Below are 18,939 nucleotides of genomic sequence, written 5' to 3' on the forward strand. Positions count from 1 at the left end.
GAGAGTCCACTGCTCCACTCCCGCCCCTGGGGACCTACAGCTCTGGGACAGCCGAGCTCCAAGAAGCGTTAATTAACCGAGCTCATGACCCACTTAACGAACTGACTCTGTCACCACCAACTTCTCTGAGGTCTCTGAGGACAGGCAGGGTCCCCTTAGTCCAGGCCTCGGGCAGGACAGGCCATGTCAACCCTCATGGACCCCAGACAGAGCCCCGTCTCCTCCCCAGCCCCACCCTCAGAAAGCGGGGCCGCCCAGTCAGTAAGGCCCCACACCTGAAGGCAGGGCCACGTGCCCCTTTTATATATGGTTTCTCAGTGGCCACCTGGTCTTCAATCTCAGGGCTCCCAAGGCAGGGCTACCTCCCCTTCAAGACTCCAGCATAGGATTTCCCAACTCAAACTCCCGGGGAGGGCTGATTCCTCCCTTAGACCGCAGGGCAGCGCTGCCTCCCCACTCAGACAGCAGGGCAGTGCTCTGTTCCTCTCAGACAGAGCCCCGGGGCTCACCACAGCCCGGCTGAAGGCAGCCTTTCTCTCCTGGAGGCTAGACATGCGTCCCTGCCACACATAGATCTTGAAGCCACCCTGGTCCAGGATGTAGACGTCCTGGGAGCAAGGGTGGGGCTGGTCAGTAGGTGGTCCAGACTGGGCTGGGGTTGTGGGTGGGGAAGGACGCGAATAGCTGGGGCCAGGACTTCCTCACCTCCTCCTGCAGCAGGTCCTGGGTCAGTGGGGGGGTCGCCAACTCCACGACCACCAAGTCTTTGCCCTTCTCATAGACACTGGGGGAAGAGGAACCCAGGAGTGACCAGCCCAACCCCTCCCTGACCTGGCTCCACTCCAGCCCCTCTTAGGACCCCACGCCAGCCCCTCAGAGACAGAAGGCATGGAGGCTGGAGCCCTGAGTTGTAGTCTTGACTTTACCGCAGCCTTGCTGTGGAGCTTTAGGCAGCTCCCTGACCCTAGCAGGGCACCACAGTCCCCCGTATGTACAATAGGTTTCTCAGCAAGGCAGCTGCACACCATGGAAGAGTAGAGGCTGGGCCCACAGTCCATATGACATGTCCCAGAAACCCAGCAGCCTTTGCTGGAGGGCTTTCTAGAGATGCCGTGTTATTGCAGTAGTGATGGACACGGAGTCCTGGACTGTCCCATCCACCCCTGCCCACCCCAAGGGTACTTACTGGTACAGGCGAACACTGGACTTCTGCAGCTGGTTGATATCTTTGCTGGGCGTGGCGGCACGCAGGCTGCCCACCCTGCGGCCCAGCACAGCTTCCATGATCTGCATGAAGTCCGGGGCTTTGGCCTCATCATCCACCACACCAATCTGTGCACGACCACCACGTTCCCTGTCCCGGAGGCTGTAGGTCAAGGCCAGCCCCTGCGGGAGAGAACCTGGCAGTCAGGGTGTCACCAGTGTGCCCCCTCACAGCACAGCTTTCTCCTGTCACTGCTCAGCTCCCAGAGGCTGGTGGGGAGAAGGGCTGGTGTCCCCTCATCCTGGCATCCAGGGGGACACCAACAGTGCAGGGTCTGAACTCAGCTTGTAATTCGTAGATGTTTCTTGGGTTGTAGCAGAGAGCCAAGCCCACCTCTTGGGGTGGCTGGAGGATGGGCACCTGGAGGACCATTCCCCCCCAAGCCCCGTACTCCCCAGTTCCTTGGACAGACACTTACCCGAGCCTTCTCAGAAATGCTGGTCTTGGGCCCATTCCACTGGATCATCATCTTGCCTAGGTCCAGCAGGAAGATGTCACCCTTATTAAAGCTGTTCCAGGAGAGCTCCACCTGCCAGAGCCAGGAGGAGCAGGGAGGGAGACAGGGTGTCATACCACCAGCATCCGCTAGAGGGGAGCATAGCTGGGATGTGTCACGTGTGCATGAAGCTGTATGCAACTGGGTGTACTAGGCATGTGTGACTGTAGATAATGCTGCATTTCACAGGGTGTACACTACTTATGACATTTCTCAGTGCATATCTGTTGCTGTACATGTGTACATGTACACATGTATACAGGTGGGGTGTATCTGTTTATCTTTTGTGTGTATGCATATACACACATAAGTATGTGGGCACATCACATGTGAAGAAGTGTGTGTGCTCATGGTGACAGTGTATACGTATGGATGAAGACAGTCTCCAAATGGACACACTTTTGAGAGTAAAAGGGAGTACTTTAGATAATGATGCCAGGATAATAGGAGAAACATGGGGCTTCATGGTGTCCCTGAATGACCAGGGATGTATGGTCACTGGGTCTGTGGGTGACATGCAGAGCCTATGTGGGATTGTCTGTGTGTCACAGGCTGCCTATGCAGACTCACTTGCATACCTCAAGGGTTACCATTCACACTGTAGATGTTGTACACCTGAATGTTCGTTACACCAAATTCTGGCCAGATGGCAGTAAAATGTTTTGTTCTAACAAAACCAGTACTTTCCTGTAATTTCCTGACAGATGGAAGAAAGGGACACTGTGTTCTGATTTGCACAAGGGCACTAAATGGACCAGAGGAGCACCTGGGGATAACAGTGGGAGACAGTGTATGTGCATATGGGTGACAATGACAACGTGTATGAGAGAGTGTGAGGTTATGCACTCCCCAAGTTTTGCACCACCTCTCACTGTGTTGCTAACAAGGACCATTCACAGGTGCCATATCGTCTGCCCCATCTGCCCAAGTTCTTTTTTTGATTTTAGAGACAGGGTCGGGTCTTTCTCTGTCACCCAAGCTGCTGGAGTACAGTGGTGTCATCATGAATCACTCCTGGGCTCAGGTGATCCTGCTGCCTTAGCCTCCCAAGTAGCTGTGCCCAGGTTCTCAATATGTCCATGTGACAGATGCAGAAACATAAGGTCCGGGGAGCAGAGGCGGAAGTGGGGCTAGAAGCCTGGTGTCCTCTCCATTCTCTTTGTTCAAGACCATCTGGGAATGCTGACAGCTCCTTGTTCCCCACACCCCCAGCCAATTTCCAACTTCCTTATACCTCAGTACACCCAGTCTGAGCCGAGTCCAGAGGTCAAGAGGCTCCCCGGCAGCCTCACCTCAGTGGCAGACACGTGCTTCCTCCCTTTGATGTGCAGCAGTCGCTGGATGTTGAAAAAGTTGGTCTCCACATGCTTGAGGTCAGACGCTAGGCCTCCCTTCCTGTAGCTGAGGAGGGAATAGCAGGAGGGTATATACATTCTGTGTATGTGAGAACACAGTCTGCCATATGCACGAATGACTGCAGATGTGAGCACATGCACATATGTGCCTGCTTCATACATGCACGGGAGTCTGTGTGAACACATGTATATATAAGTACATGGGTGCACACACAGGGCATGAGTGTGCATTTGTTTCCATGTGTAGTGCACTTCCATGCATAGTCATGTGGTCACATACATATATGTGTACGTGTACATACATTTGGGGGCACAGTGTCTATTTGTTTATCCCTGTAAGTCTAGATGGTGAGTACATGAAAATGGGCAACAGTATATATGTGTGTAGGTGAACATGGATATTCACACATGTCCATCTATAGGTGGACTTACATGGGGGTGATGTTTCTGCATCTGTGCATATGTTTGTGTGCATGTGTTCATGTATATGCTATATGCATATATAGGTTCAACTGTATGAAATGGAAATGATCAAATAGCAGCAATTTCCTATACTGCCAAATATATTGCAAATGTTAATTTAAAACACCTGTGAAGCAATTTACAGCGAAAGACATATTCCCACCAGCACAGTAATACAAAAGCAAACTCAAAACAACATTGGTGTCTGCCCCTAGGTATATACCAAGGGAAATGAAAACATTTGTCCACACAAAAACTTGTATACAAATGTTCATAGAAACAGATTCATAGCAGCCAAAAAGTGGAAACAACCCAAATGTCCATTAAGTGATGAATGGATAAATAAAATGTAGTATATTCATAAAATGCAATATTACTTGGTAATAAAAAGAAGTCATAACACATGCTACAACATGGATAAACCTCGAAAACAGTGTGTTAAGCAAAAAGAGTCCGTCAGGGAAGACCACTTGTTGAATGATTCCATTTCTATGACATGCCCGAAAGAGGCAAATGTATAGACAAAGTAGATGAGTAGTTGCCTAGGGCAGGGGATGGGGGTGTTGGAGGGAAATGGGGAGTGATTGCAAAGGGGTATGGGACTTCTTTTTAGGGTGATGAAAATGTTCTAAAATTGATTGTGGTGATGGTTGCACACAACTGTTAAAAATCACTGACATGTATGTGTACTTTCAATGGGTGAATCGTATGGTGTATGAGTTGTATCTCAATAAAGGTGTTACCTAACCCCTCCCGGCTTTCCCCATTCAGGGATGTGGACGATGGCCACCCTAAGACTGCCCCAGCCCAGGCACCGCCTCCACGGCTCCGTCCTGCCCCCGGCCAGCCCCGCACTCACATGATTCCCGGGCGGAAGTAGCTGCAGAAGCAGTCGGACTCGTGGGCCTGCGCCTCGCGGTGCAGCACGGTCTGGCCCCCCAGCTCCTCCTGCAGGCGCTGCTGGAAGGCTGCCGCAGTCTCCTGCGCCTCCGCACCTGCCTGCTTCCCGACCCAGTAGTGCAGGTCGCTGGACGCCCCCTGCGTGGCCTTCGGGCTCTGGGGAACCTAGAGTCCGGGTGTTTGTGTATATGTGTTGCGGGGAAGGCGGAGGTGCGGGTGGAGAAGGGGAGGATGTACCAAGGGCCATGGGGCTTCCGCGGAGATCAGGAAGGGGGAGGGAAGGGCTAAGAAGCCTCAACGGTAACCGCCTCATTGTGGGATGTGATTCTCGGGCTCTCAACTCGCCGCTTCCCAAGGCAGAGTTTATGTCTGTGCCACGGTCTCCCCAGTGCTGGGCCATGTCACCCCTCTCAGACAGACTTCCCCGAGCGACTCACGTGGAGGATGACATAGCAGCGTTCCTCAAAAAAGTTCCCGTAAGCCCCCTCGGGTACCGGCACCATCTTCTGGTTCTGGGAGAGGAGAGTGCCCTGTAACACCTCAGGAGATCCCTACCCATGACACCCGCTAGGGTAGGGTGGAGGAGGACGCTCTGAGTTGGGGGCGGGAGAAGCCTGGTGTGGGAAACCCCACGCTCTTCCATGTCACCAACTCTCCTATCTGGTCGTGCCTCTCACCTCAGTGATCCATATGTGGAGGCCTCCCTGGATGGCTGGGAGGCCCTTGCCGATGTCCATCCTAGGCCAGGCAGGAATATGGGATGACACAAGGAACAGGAGCCAGAGTTCTCAGGTTGGAGACCAACGCCTTGCTACCTGTACAACTTCATTATAGAACATGACTTTTATTAGGAGGGCTCTGTAAACACACAAATGTCAAGACACAGACTATGAAGACTGACAGATTCTGCAGCAAGTGACAGGCTCAGCTGATATGAGTGGGCTGGGCAGATTAGGCATAAACACTTGACAATTTTTTTTTTCAGTTTTTTCGAGACAGGGTCTTGCTCTGTCACCTAGCCTGCAGTGCATGATTCGAACACACTTCACTGCAACCTCCACCTTCTGGGTTCAAGTGATGCTCCTGCTTCAGTTGACAAATTCTTGAAACAGAGCTGAACTCTGTATAAACACAGGCTCTGCAAACAGCCACAGGCTCTGCAAATAGCGATTTAGCTTGCTTGAGTCTGTGCTGTGTGGTTCTGCGCGTGCAGAGGAGGGAGAGAGTGAGAGGGCAGTGAGTGACAGTGACATGGAATGAGAAGTACCTCGGGGAAGGAAGGGACCCTCACTTCTGTCGATTTTGTTATGTCTTGGCACTTCATACTCAATTACCTGAGGCTTCCCTGCACCACTCCTTCAGAAACCTGTGTATGAGGTTTGGTCCAAAAGTCACTTCTTTCTGAATCTCTCACTCAGGGTGACCCTGGTGTGTTAGTCCTTCCCCCTCCCCCTCCACTCCCACTATGTCTTATCAATAGCAGGAACACCCTTGGCTCCAGGCAGAGCAAGGCGAGGGGACAGAGTTACAGAATCAGGCGTGGTACAATAGGTGGCATAGAGTGGCTCACATTCCATACACCTTTGTCAGGGCCCTTGGTTTGGCCCTGGTGAGTTCACGGTACACTGTGGCAACACCCAACAGGTAGCCAAGGCAATGTGGTGGGAGCAGAGGAGGCTGTGGGGCAGCGGGGGCAGAGTGGGCGGTCCGTCTAGGGGGTTAGAGCTGGGTTTAGCTCACAGCTCCTTCCGCACCCTGTGGAAACCACAGGATGGTTGTTGGCTGCTGTCTCCCTCACCAGAGCATCAGATTCCTGAAGGCAGGGGTTTGTCCTCTTGTTTACTGTGGGATCCCAGCTGCCTGGCCCCCAGCAGGTACTCGGTAAGTAGTTGTTGAATGAGTGAAGCGTGCTGCCCTGTGATGGGACTGAGTGAAAGTGAATGGAGAAGGGAGCCGTCCCACACCCTAACTGCCCCAGGATCTGTTGCCACAGTTGATGGCCTATTGGTGTGACAATGACATGGGTGACAGGCAGACATAGTGACCATGAAAAGGTGATCTCAAGCAACAGAAAACGTGAGGACGTTGGGTGGCAAGCAGGATGACATGCAATGGTGGCCCTGTAGGACACTGAGTAACAGGCAGAAATAGTAACCAGTGACAATTACCAGAGGCCCAGGTAGGCAGTGACCAGAGGTGCAGACAGAAACTGTGAGCTGTACGTAGCTCATGGAAGAGTGCAACTCGGTGACAGAGTGTCAGAAAGACTACTGGATGGCCTCAGAACAGTGGCAACCAGGGCCCATGGGGGACAGGAAAGTCAAATTGGCAGCCAGAACGTTGGGACTCGGCTGGTGTCACTGGGAGGGGCAGCATCGCCCCCAGGGAGCCGGGAGCCTGTCTGATATCCAGCCCCAGCCTGTGGAGCCAGACCCTCAGCCACGAGGGCTGAGGTCCCACTCCCATGGCATCTGTGTTCACTCTTCCACCTGGGCTTCAGTGGGGAATGGATGCTCAAAGACTGGGGGCCTCCTACCTCTCCACAGTGCCCCCTCCAAGCCCTCCTGCCCTCTTTCCTCTGGGGAACTCCCCACAGTGCCCCCTCCAGCCTCCCAAACCCTTCTGCCCTCTTTCCTCTGGGGAACTCCCCACAGTGCCCCCTCCAGCCTCCCAAACCCTCCTGCCCTCTTTCCTCTGGGGAACTCCCCACAGTGCTCCCCCTCCAGCCTCCCAAGCCCTCCTGCCCTCTTTCCTCTGGGGAACTCCCCACAGTGCTCCCCCTCCAGCCTCCCAAGCCCTCCTGCCCTCTTTCCTCTGGGGAACTCCCCACAGTGCCGCCTCCAGCCTCCCAAACCCTTCTGCCCTCTTTCCTCTGGGGAACTCCCCACAGTGCCCCCTCCAGCCTTCCAAGCCCTCCTGCCTTCTTTCCTCTGGGGAACTCCCTTTCACCACCTTCCCAAGTGGGAACCCTCCTACCCCTGGTCCTCTCCTTCCTCCTGGAAGCCCCTCCTTCTCTTCCCTGGGGGTGCGCTTCCTCCACCCAGGGCTCCTTTCTCTTCCAGATGCCCAGTTCCTTCCCTGGTTTCCCTTTCTGTCCCCATGCCCCACGCCTCCCCTTTTCCAAGGTTTCCCTCTGTCCCCGCCTGGTGCCCCTGCCTCCGCCTGGCTCTTCCTTCTCCCCGTTGGTTTCCCCTCTCCCCTGGGATCCTTCCCTTTTTCTCCCATTTTTCCTTCCCAGGCACTTCCTCCTTTCCCAGTTCCCTGTTTTCCCCTACACCCCTTCCTGTCTCCCTCCCCGCCCTCCCTACCCAGGTCTTCCCTTCCCTTCCCCGGGCTCCCCTGTCTTTCCCGGGGCACTCCCTACCCCCTTCACACACACCCTCTTCTCTCCTCCTGCCCCTCATGTCCCTGGGTGCCTCCTCTCTCCTAGCTCTCTCCCTCCTCCAGCGCCTCTTTCTCTCCTTACAGGAGCCCTTCCTTCCTTTGTGGGTACCCTTGAAGGGAGCCACAGATTACCTTGCCCAACTTCCAGGGAGCAGGGAGTGGTGCCGCCCTCTAGAATGAGGGGAAAGGATGGGGCCAGGGTTGGGGGCAGGCACACTCAGTCTGTGGGCCACGGACTTCCCTGCCCTTCTACAAAATCCGCCACTTTCTTCCCCGTGGGCTGCCTGCCACAGTTGCCCTGCCCCATCAGTGTTTTCACCTGCTGGGCTGCTGCTGCCTCCCAATTCTGCCGCCAAGGCTCTGTGGCCCTGAGCCCTGCAACCCTATGCTCTATGCCCTTGAGTTGAATAGCCCACTCTCTGCCCCACTGGTTCCCTGGAACCCCCCCCCCACACCCTGCCCAGGCCTACCTGCTGGAAACTGCTCCCGCGCCTTCACCCTGCCTGTGGGCAGTGCTGGGCCTGGCACAGGGCCAGTCTCTGCCTCCCAACTCCTGGCCCCTGCCACTGTAACTGAATCCCAGCTCCTGCCCTGCAGGACACACCCCACCACACAGCACTCAGCGGGCTGGGCATTCACTTAGTCAGTCAGTCAGTCAACAAATATTGAGCAAGCCATCTGGGGGCCAGCGCCCTCCCCAGGGTTATGGCTAAGTCTCTCAGGTCTCACTGACTGGGTACCAGTGGCCAGAGAGAGCAGGGGATGGAGGCCTGGCCTGGGCTAAGTGGTGAGGTGTGGAAGATACTGGAATTTCCTTCTCTGGAGTATTAGATGGGCCCCTGATCCCTCACCCAGGGTGGTGGGCTCCCCCTGGACCAAGAGGGCCAGGCCACTCCAGCAAACTTTAGGAGGAAGTAGGACTGAGGCTGGGGGCTGTGGGATCAGGCTCTGTAGGACCCAGCTCACTTCAGGAGGGGAAGGTGGCCAGGGCTCCCTCTAGATATTTCTGCTGTCCCTACCCAAATGTGAGCTCACTGCCTGGCACAGCCCTCCTCAGGGAACCCCGCTACCCATCATGGGAGAGGCCAGTCCAGCTCTTGCAGCAAAGACACCTCTCGCTCACCTCAGCTGCCACCCACTGCCACTCTCTGTCTCTCACTGTGGGGTGGAGGGGCTGCAAATAAAGCCTTCCAGAAACTCCAGGGGCACAACCTCCTCTTGGCAGCCTAGGGCAAGGCCTCAGTCTGAGCCAAGGCCCAGCCAGCATGGGCCGTCCCATCAAAGCCACGCTGCTAAAGCCTGCCCACTGCCCACTGCCCAAGACCCTCTCCCTGTGCTTAGTCTTCACCCCACAAAGGTCTCTGTCACAGGGGTCCGAGGACTTGGGGACTCGGGGCAGTCTGTGCCCAGCGGGACCTATAGCTAGTGTGTGACTGTGTTTAATAGACACAATGCAGGGTCCCTGTGTGTGAAGGGATGCTTGTGTCACAGGCACTTGGTCTGTCCCCGTGTGTGCCATTGCCTGTCCGACCTCATGTGTGTGCCTGTGTCCTGGCATGCCTGTCTTATCCTCACTTGGGACAGGGACCCTGTCTGTGACAGTGGCAGTGTATCTGCTGCAGCTGTGCATACCCTTTTCCCTGTCTCCTTTTGTCCCTATGCCCAGGAAGACTCTGTGTCCTCACTTCTTCCCACTGACTCTTCCCCCATCTCCCCTCAGCCCACCCACTCTGTTAGTCTTGGTTCTTGAATTCCCTGGTAATGGCTCTTTCCTAAGTCACCAATGTCCACTCTCATCCAAGCGGCAGTCAGTTCAGTCACCATTGTTCCTTCCCTCTCACTCCACCCATCTCCCTCAGGCCTCTAAATGGCAGCAGGTGCAGAGCTCGGGCCTTCACTCCTGTTTGTTTTCTAGTTACCTTCCCAGTTCCAGTCTGAAGGATGCAAATACCATGGAAACACAAGCGTCTCCCTGACCCAACTCCCCTGAACCTTGCCCCAGCCTAGGTCTCCATCTTCCATCTGATCACATCTTTCCCAGCACGTTTGGCCTCATACTTAACATTGCCTCAGGCCCCTCCCAGATCTACCCTTTCTGAGCCCCAGGAACATGTTGAGCGTGAACATCCAGTGGGTGCTTAGGCCCCAAACCTGCAGTTGCCTTAGTTTCTCTCTCCCCCAAGCCACTGGCCAGTCTGCGGCTGGTTCATGGTGGATCCTGGCCCTGGCCCTCCCTCTCATGCCTCCTGCGAGCTCCGGAGCCAGCCTCGCTCTGTGTCTCTGGGTCTGCCTGGCCACTGCAGCCATCCTCCCACAGTATCCAGGGGGATCTTTTTTCCTAAGATTTAAAAAATTGTGGTAAAATATAAAAAATCTTTTTTTCACAAGATGCAAAAAATTGTAGTTATACTTAAAATTTACCATTGCATCCCCTTTTTATTTATTTATTTGAGACGGAGTTTTGCTTTTGTTACCCAGGCTGGAGTGCAATGGCGCAATCTTGGCTCACTGCAGCCTCCGCCTCCTGGGTTCAAGTGATTCTCCTGCCTCAGCCCCCTGAGAAGTTGGGATTACAGGTGTGCACCACCACATCCAGCTAATTTTGTATTTTTAGTAGAGACGGGGTTTCACTATGTTGGTCAGGCTGGTGGTGAACTCCTGACCTCCAGCGATCCACCCGCCTCAGCCTCCCAAAGTGTTGAGATTACAGGCATGAGCCACAGCGCCCGACGTGTATCCACTTTTAAGTATGTGGTTCTGTGGTGTGAAGGACACTCACATTGTTGTGCAACCGCTGCCACTATTTCCAGAATTCTTTCATCTTACAAAACTGAAACCCTGCACTATTAAACACAGACTCCCCGTTGCCCCCAGCCCCTTGCAACCACCATTCTATTTTCTGTCTATGATTTTCACTAACTAGAGGGAAAATTTAACCTCAGAATTTAACCATAAACCCGCTCACACCATCCCCCTCTCCAAACCTTCCAGTGGCTTCCACTAAAACTGGGATGAAATTCTCAATGGCCGTTCCTAGCTGCCTCTCCCGTCACTCTGCGCATGGCTCACTGCGTTCTGGCAATGTGATTCCTTGTGTCCCTTGAAGACGCCCAGGTCGTTGTCTGCAGACCTTTGCACTGCAGTCTTCTCTGCCTGGAAGCCCCACTCTGTATCTTCCCGTAGCTGCTCCTTTACTGCATTTAGGCCCCAGCCAAAATGGCAGCCCTGCAGAGGGCCCTTCCTGCCCTCCTTAGCCACAGCAGTCTCCCTCCTCAGACATCACCACTTTCCTCATCATGGTGCTCCAAGAAGCTGGTCTTGCTAAGTGGGATCTTTGGGTAGTCTCTGTGTCCCAGCTGGACTGTGAGTCACTGTGGGCGGGGCCTTGCTCATGTCCACCTGTGTGTAGAATGGTGCCCGGCGTACTGCAGTTGCTTAATAAAAATGTTTGCTGACATGTTTCTGTGGCCTGCGCCTGACCCAGTGTGTGTGTGTATGTGTGTGTGTGTGTGTGTGTGTGTGTATGTGTGTGTGTGTGTGTGTGTGTGTGTGTATGTATGTGTGTGTGTCTGGATCCTTTACTGGGCTCAGTCCTCCTCCTCTGAGAAGCTGAGGGAGTGACTCCTCTCCACTTTGGTTGTGGGCCAGATACCCCAGCTGGCACAATCCAGTGTCAGCAGCTTAGTGGGGGGCACGAGAACTTCTCCAAGGCCTCACCCCTCAGAATTGTCTCAGTGTCTGCAAACCAGAAGATGTCACCTGGGCAGAACTACCCTGTCCAGAACCACCTACTCTGTAATCTGTGATCCCAGGCCCAGGAGAGATGGCAGTCTGGCCTTAGAACCTGGCCTCAGGCTACGATGAGCAGCACTGCCTTGAGTCTGGCCTGGGCAGCCACCGGCTCATGGCTGTCACACCCCAGGCACACAGAGGGGAAACTGAGGCCCAGGGCAGGCTCACAGGCAGCCGGGTGCTACAAGAATGGGAGGGTGGAATGCCTAGCCTTTCCCTCCCTCCTCCCCCTAGCAGGAAAGGGGTCCCACTACCCCACCCCCATCCCTACCTCCGCCCCTCTTCAAGGGGGCCTGCCGGGAGTCAAAAGGGCCCTGAGCAGAGTTTGCCTTGCTAGCAAAGCCCTGCCCTCTTCCTGTCCCAGCCCCCCTTAATCTACCACCTCCTCACTCAGCAAGTTTCCAGGGCTTGGGGCCTACTTTGTTCCTGCCTGGCTTGTCTCCAAGGCCCAGCCTGCTCCATGTCAATATTGACCCAGGTGAAGGAGTGGCCCCAAGCTAAGTCCAGGCTCCGCCCCGGTTTCTCTGGGCTCAGGCATCCTCTCCCAGGCTTCATCCCCCAGGCCTTCTCCAGTCTCTCCCAGGCAGGTGCAGAATGTTGCCTCTGTGGAGTCTGGGCTCTGTAAGGAGCGTCCCTCCCTGAGGGCAGACAGGGAAGTGAGGACTGGAGCCCACTGCTGGAGATGCCCTGGCTCCTCATGCTGGAGGGGAGCAGCCATGGGCCAGCGTGTGTCCCCACATCTGGTGGTCCCGCCCTGGGCTGCAGGATGTGGAAGGAGCTGTGGCAGTGGTCACTGGGGCTTGCATAGGCCGGAAGTGACTCCTCCCAAGGACACCACAGGAACGGCGCGGTGAGAGGACAGACCAAACACCAACCCTGGACCCCTGCAAACAGGTGTCACTGCCTTGCCCACTGTGGTCCTGCTCAGCAGCACGCCCACCCATTAGGACCCAGCTTGGGTCAGGAAAGCCCCTGGCCTGTTGGAGGGGTGGTGGTGCAAGGCTGGGGTCCGTGCCTAGTGGCAGTGTGACCCTTCCAATGTGCAGTGGGGGGCTCCACTCTGCTCCCCACCTGTGTGAAAGCAGGTGCTGTCAGCCAGGCCGGGGGTCTTATCAGGCCTCCCTCCTCACTCCTGCCTTGGCAAAGGCTCCCAGTGCCCAGGTGGGCTTTTCTCTATACTTTTCTGGATTTTCCAAGTTTTTGGCAATGAACATGTATATGGCTGATCTTTCAGGTAAAGCAACATGTCATTTTCCGCAAAGCTCTGGCCACAGCTCCTTTGCCACACCTGGGCATCAGGCCTGGAACAGTTTTGGAGGACTTGCCTGTCCTCCGTAGCCAGTCCGAGCAGGGGGTCTCAGCCCTGGCTGCCCTTTCCAGTCTTCTTGGCACTTAAAAACATGGTGCAGGTCCCCATCTGCTGAGATTGGAAATGGTCTGGGGTGGATTTGAGGGATGTATGTTTGAGACCCCTCAGGTAATTCTAGTGTACAGCTGCAGCCAGAGCTGAGAATCACTGCGCCAGGAGAGGGAGCTGTAATGGAGGCTTGGGGTGGAAAGCTCTGGGGCCATGTCCTCCTCCCGATGGCCTCTGTTCTCAGAGGTCAGGCTGGTGGCCATGCCAGTTGGTGGCTCTGGGCCTTGAACAGCCTGCTGACCCACGGCCAACCCTGGCACAGATTTATCGTGCAAGCATTCAGGTTACTCCACAACTCGGCCACAAGCCCTCAATGCACTCATCCATAAGCTCAACAGAATGTTCATCAGCTGATGTGCCACTGTTCCCAGGCTGGCTTTTCCCAGCCACTCCTTCCCACCCTCCTGAGCTTCCTGCCCATTCCTTGGTCGTGTAACACACACAGATGACATGTGCTCAAACTAGAAAACACGGAAGGCATATCTCAGCATGTCTAAGTCCCCAAATAAGTGCCCTCTTGACGCCCCGTGTGTCCTTCCCACCTATTTCAGGGATCGGTGGACACTCATGAGGATACCTCAGCCTCAGGCACTGCCACAATTCTCAGCCTTTTATCTGTTTGCCTATTTGCAAAGGTGTGAAGCAGTGGGGTACAGGGTTGATGCCAGAGAAAGTGAGAGGGACAGAGAGGGCTGGGGAGCAGAATGAAGGACACAGCCTAGGAGTCTGGAACCAGGGGAGGAAGCTGTGGTGACTTCTCTCTGGCTGGCTAGCTGCTCCACTGTGACGACAAGGAACCTAGAGGCATGGCACAGGCTTAGCTGTGGGGTATTTGGGGTTTTGTCTCTGGGTAAATATTAGGTCTCCTGGGCTGATACACATACTGTGTCCTGAGTTATTTGGGGTGAATATATGTGCCTGGTAGAATCCTGTATCTTGTGATAGAGCAGACTGCAGAGTTTTGTCTCACTGGCCTGTTTTCTCATCCACAAAATGGGGATAAGACCTACCTTATGAAATTGACACTGGCACTATCTGAATCAGATATCATTATGAACAGAAAGAGTCCTGAGAGTGGCGAAGCCATGTCCAAGACCCTGCCAGGAGTCCCTAGCAGAGGAGGACTCACTGCCTCTCTCACCTGCATGTACAGAGGGCCTGGGTTCAGGACACTGGCGACAGAATGTCTCACTGCAAGAAACTGCCTGGGACATCCTGCCTCCTCTTCCGACTCCTTGCCGTGCTTCATCTGGCAATCATCTCAGTCACTGTGCCCATGGGGAGGGGTATGGGTTTAGGCACCACATATAATGCCTGTGGCTCTTATGGAATGGGAGGTCCCAGTTCTCTCAGGCTGAATTTTCAAGTCTGCTGGGAGGGCTGGAATCCTTGTGGGAGGACAGTGAGCCATACCGCTTCTGGAGAGAGGAAGCCAGGAGGCTGAACAGCAGTCACTCTTGGAGTGACAGGCAATTTGGGTGGGATGGAGGAGCTAGAAGATCAGTCTGTGGCTCCTGGAGTGCTGCAGCCCGACTCCTGTCCAACCCTGTTCCCCAGAAGTGGGGATACCAGGAGACCCAAGGTGATGGCATGAGGCTGCGCAGGAGGTGGGGAAGGGAGGGAGGAGAGGCGCTGCTGGTAGAAAAGCAGTCCATCCACAAGAGAGCGCAGTTTCACATGTTTATTTTTGGCAGGAAGGAAATCATTGCAAACCTTTTGATTGACAATACTCGCCCCTGGAAACATGCACATTCCACATGTAGCATTTCCCAAGTAATGCTGGATTGTTTATAACATTCAAATGTCCAACAGATATCCATGACTACCCAGACACCAGCATCTCCACTACCTGGGGTGGGGGAGGGTGTGTCAGTCTGCAGAGAAGCTCCTGGGAGAATGGAACAGGAACAGACATGATCAAATTTACAGTACAGTAGGAACAGAGGCAGCCAGTCAATTATGAACCGTTAACTGCAAGTACGTCAAGCCATCCACTCTTCTCAAACCCTGGCATGCCAACTGTCCAGCACAGCACCTTTAAGAGCAGAGGCACAAACGTAGGACTGTTTGACCATAGGGCTGTGTGGTTCTGGATTTTTTATTAGAAAGCCATCTTTAAAAATACAGGGTTGTAAAATGTTGCCAGGTTATAGACTTAACGAATTTTTTTTTTTTTTTAAACACCAAAAGTTCAAATGCTGCAACCATGACAAGTCAGCATCATTAGGGCATCCTCGTGTCCCCAGAGACATCTCATCAAAATTGCACCACGTCAAAGGACCTTCCTCACCATCAACTGTGGCAGGTGGCATTCCTTTTTCAGTATGCAAATGCATTACTCACAAACAGCTAATGCATGGAACCACAGACCAACACACAGGATTCCAGAACAAATGGAAGACAGAGCATTAACAACATTGGGAGTGCCCGTGCACTTCCACCAGAGGCCTGGCCAGAGAAGTCGTAACATCATAGTGGGCTGGAGTCCACAAACCCAAGGTGTCCTGTCCCAGAGCTTAATGTCAAAAATACTTCTCCAGAAGACTAGTTTTAAACCTGGTACAGAAAGGACCATGGAAACTCAGGAGGTCAGGGTTCTCTTTTGACTAAAGAGTTGGGGGTATTTTGGTAACATGGGAAGTATATGGCACAGAGAAGTGGCTAACAGGTTTCATTAGGTTTCAAAGCCCACAATTTAATAAATGGTAATAATTAAAAACAATACCCGTATTTACCTTAAAAAACATAAACCCCAAACATTCATCTCATTTCTTGGCCTTATGTTAGAATTCTATTGCTTCATTTACATGTAGATGATTAAAAATATATATAGATATAGATATAGATATTTTGATTATATACATAAAGCAGGTTCAAGGGTTAAAATAAAAACGGAATTTTGGAGTGTCATCAAATAAGGTGCACAGATTCCAGAACCCTCAGAGGGCCTGCTGGCCCTCCCAAGACATTCTGTGTCTGTGGTAGCAGGAGCTGGGCCCCGTCCCTAACAGCTCTGCACTGGCTTAGTGCAACGGTGCTCACAGTTTCAGGAACTACTAGGTGAAGTGTCTGGCTCAAGCCTGCCAAGTGTCTTCACTCCATCGTCAGAAGTGGAGCACTATTCCTAGGTTCGATTCCCCTGAAATAGTTTACGATTTCCATCCTCTTTGACCCCTCTTCCAAATAAGGCCCTGTGATGCCAACGAAGGGGGCATGGTTGAGGGTCTAAGGCTCTCATTAGGGCCTAATTCTGTGTGGATATCAACACATGACAGACACTTGACTGCAACATTCAAGACATTTAAGGCAGTGGGTTCATTTAACGACTATTTTTCCAAATAATAAAGGTTTGTGGCATGGGCAGTTCTACCATGTAACTGTCATTATCTGTGGTAATACCTAGCAAGGGGCTGTTCTATTTGAATTGGCAAGTAGATTACTGGGTTTGGAACACTCAGAATGCTGGAAGACCTGTTTATCCCCCAATACTTACTTCCCTTCTGAATATTCACACAGTAGTCCACAGACCAAAGTGCTGTTGGGAGGACGTAATTGGCAGCTGGCTTCATTACTTTGTGAATGAAAACAAAGCAAAGATATTTTACTTTGACCCCCGATTTCCAGTCTTGTTAATGCCAGTCACTCCCGCCAGAACGCTGGCTGAAGACCAACCCACAGAGGACTAAGGCAATGGTGCCAACATGAAAGGGTCCTTTTTAATTGTTTTTAAGAGCAATACTTTACAGACTGTCTTGTTGTCAAACAAGGAACATGGCACTGCTTAAACACCAAACTGGGAAAGGTTGCAGAGAGCCTGGGCTCTCCCCGCGGGGAGGGAGGCTTTCCTCTCCCCGGTTTGGGGCATTGAGTCCCACATCTAGACAGGCTTCCCCAACCCTTGGCTCAGAAATAGGCTGTGCTTCAAAGGAGAAGACCAAGAGATGGACTTGGGCCACATCAGCTTGGTGGCTGGTTGAGGCCACAGGTTCTCAAGAGAGAACAGTCAGCTTATTTATCAAACAGGATCTGTTACTGACTGCACTTTAAAATCCATGCCACACCTAAGTGGTGCTTTGGCCCTTTTGCCTTTGTACCCTTCAGTGGCCAATGCCAGGAAAGGGTTACAGGTGGTGGAGGCTGCAATGGGGTGGGACACCTCTGTTTTTGACCTTGTCCGAGTTTGTAGCTTAGCAGTGAGCATATTCTGAGCATAGGCACAGTGGCAAAGAACAGTGTAACAGCCGCTGGTCAATTCCATTTGGTGGCAGCGCGGTAGCAGCAAGGAAAATTCCCAAACAGCTCCATGTGTATCCAGCTTTTGGAAAGGAAAGATTTAAAAATCAATAAACAGATTTCTTTTATATCCAAAGGTTTTAGGGTTTCTTGTAACTGCTCTACCCCAAACAATAACAACAAAAAACACAAATGTATGGCAGTAGTGTGAGAGCAGAAGGGACAGGATGTCACTTTTCAAGGGGAAAATGTGACCTCAAGACAAACTTGTCACCATCAGAAATAATAATATAAAAGAATCTATTGTTTCCTAAAGTGTTGAGCTACACAATTGCAGATACATTCCAAACTGGGTCAAAAATGAGTGGGGACAATGACAGAGTCATGAAATCCTCCTATCAGGAGCCTGACCCTGCAGCATGCCGCAGGTTGTCAGAGCAAAGTCACACCTGTTGGGGGACAGGCTCCTGTGACTCACTCCCCTCCCTCAGCACCCCCTGCCACACACACACACGCTACCAGGTTCTAGAAAATTGTCATGTTCATCTTCTTATAGTATCTAAGACAATAAAAGACTAAACGATGTCTGGAAATATGTTGTGTAGAAAAATTAACTCTCAGCTTAAAATAACATTCAAAAGGCACTTCATCCTGTAGGAAAGAGATTCTGAGTTGGGTCAGCTGCTCCGAGCTGGGATAGAAGGGGACAGGTGGTCTGCTTGGAAGGGAGGACAGTTGAAAGGAAGTCTGATAGAGATCAAGCTTTTTTTTTTTTTTTTTCTATTTTTTTCTTTTTGGTATGTTTTAAGAAAAGCAAATCCAGTAAAATGCATGTCCCTTTATGAAATTTGTTAAAAGAGTTCTTTTAAAATAGTTGTTTCTGTTCTTAAAAAAACAAAACAGGTAGGCATGGCCACATTCACCCTGTGGCCTGGAGCACGGAGTATCCTCACTTTCAGCTTCCAGGGAGCTGAGGACAGGCAGGTCCCCTGAGGCCAGAGGTTCCAGAGTGCACAGGTGGGAGGCAGGCAGAGGCCGGGGCTACCTATTGCAGAGTCTGTGCAGCATGCTGTACACGTCGTCCTCCCGGCTCAGGCCCTCAAAGAAGGGGATGAGGTCCAGCAGCTCCGTGTCCGTCATGTCATCAAACCAGGACTGCACAGGCACCTGGAAGACAGTGCATGGAGGAGGCAGCAGGACTGCATCTAGCGCTGGGGGCTGCTCCTAACCTAAGTGGGTACCTGGACTTTGAGCATTTTTTTTGGTAAGGACAACTGGTGTTATCGTCGTTATCATCATCATTTTGTTTGTTCCCTTGTTCAAATCGAGGCCAATCCAAAGCTAAATGGCTTCGGAGATGGCTCAGGGAGGCAAAGTTAAATGTACCCAGTTTGTATGCATTTGCCTGTTTTGTTTTCCTGCCACAGAAAAGGTGGCCAGAGCATAGCATAGAATGTATGAGAACTAGCCTTGCTACTTGCCAACTTCCAAAAGCTCTTTCTACTGCACAAGTCGGCTCCTTGCACCTCAGAGCCCTTGGAGTCAGAGGATACATGCTAACCACTGACAGCGGGGAGCTCACATCCAGGACACAGGAAGGCTTCCACTTAGAGTCACTGTGCAATATTACATCACA

General features: G+C 52.6%; 2 protein-coding genes across 2 annotated transcripts in view; both read right to left on the reverse strand.

The window, feature by feature from the left end:
* Nucleotides 1–8,436, reverse strand: part of VILL (villin-like) — a 16,949-nt gene extending 8,513 nt beyond the window's left edge. The window contains 9 exon segments of the mRNA XM_011953337.1: nucleotides 510–608; nucleotides 706–784; nucleotides 1,187–1,386; nucleotides 1,683–1,793; nucleotides 3,053–3,161; nucleotides 4,437–4,642; nucleotides 4,915–4,989; nucleotides 5,155–5,300; nucleotides 8,332–8,436. Of these exon segments, the coding sequence (XP_011808727.1) occupies nucleotides 510–608; nucleotides 706–784; nucleotides 1,187–1,386; nucleotides 1,683–1,793; nucleotides 3,053–3,161; nucleotides 4,437–4,642; nucleotides 4,915–4,989; nucleotides 5,155–5,214 (939 nt within the window). The 5' untranslated portion in view covers nucleotides 5,215–5,300; nucleotides 8,332–8,436.
* Nucleotides 8,437–14,737: 6,301 nt separating this feature from the next.
* CTDSPL (CTD (carboxy-terminal domain, RNA polymerase II, polypeptide A) small phosphatase-like) overlaps nucleotides 14,738–18,939 on the reverse strand; it is a 40,708-nt gene continuing 36,506 nt past the window's right edge. The window contains exons 9-11 of the mRNA XM_011953419.1: nucleotides 18,349–18,470; nucleotides 16,564–16,641; nucleotides 14,738–14,958 (exon numbers count right to left, since the gene is read on the reverse strand). Of these exons, the coding sequence (XP_011808809.1) occupies nucleotides 14,940–14,958; nucleotides 16,564–16,641; nucleotides 18,349–18,470 (219 nt within the window). The 3' untranslated portion in view covers nucleotides 14,738–14,939. The remainder of the gene's footprint in view (nucleotides 14,959–16,563; nucleotides 16,642–18,348; nucleotides 18,471–18,939) is intronic.

The sequence above is a fragment of the Colobus angolensis genome, unplaced genomic scaffold (genome assembly GCF_000951035.1).
Source record: "Colobus angolensis palliatus isolate OR3802 unplaced genomic scaffold, Cang.pa_1.0 Scaffold36, whole genome shotgun sequence".
Classification (NCBI taxonomy): Eukaryota; Metazoa; Chordata; class Mammalia; order Primates; family Cercopithecidae; genus Colobus; species Colobus angolensis.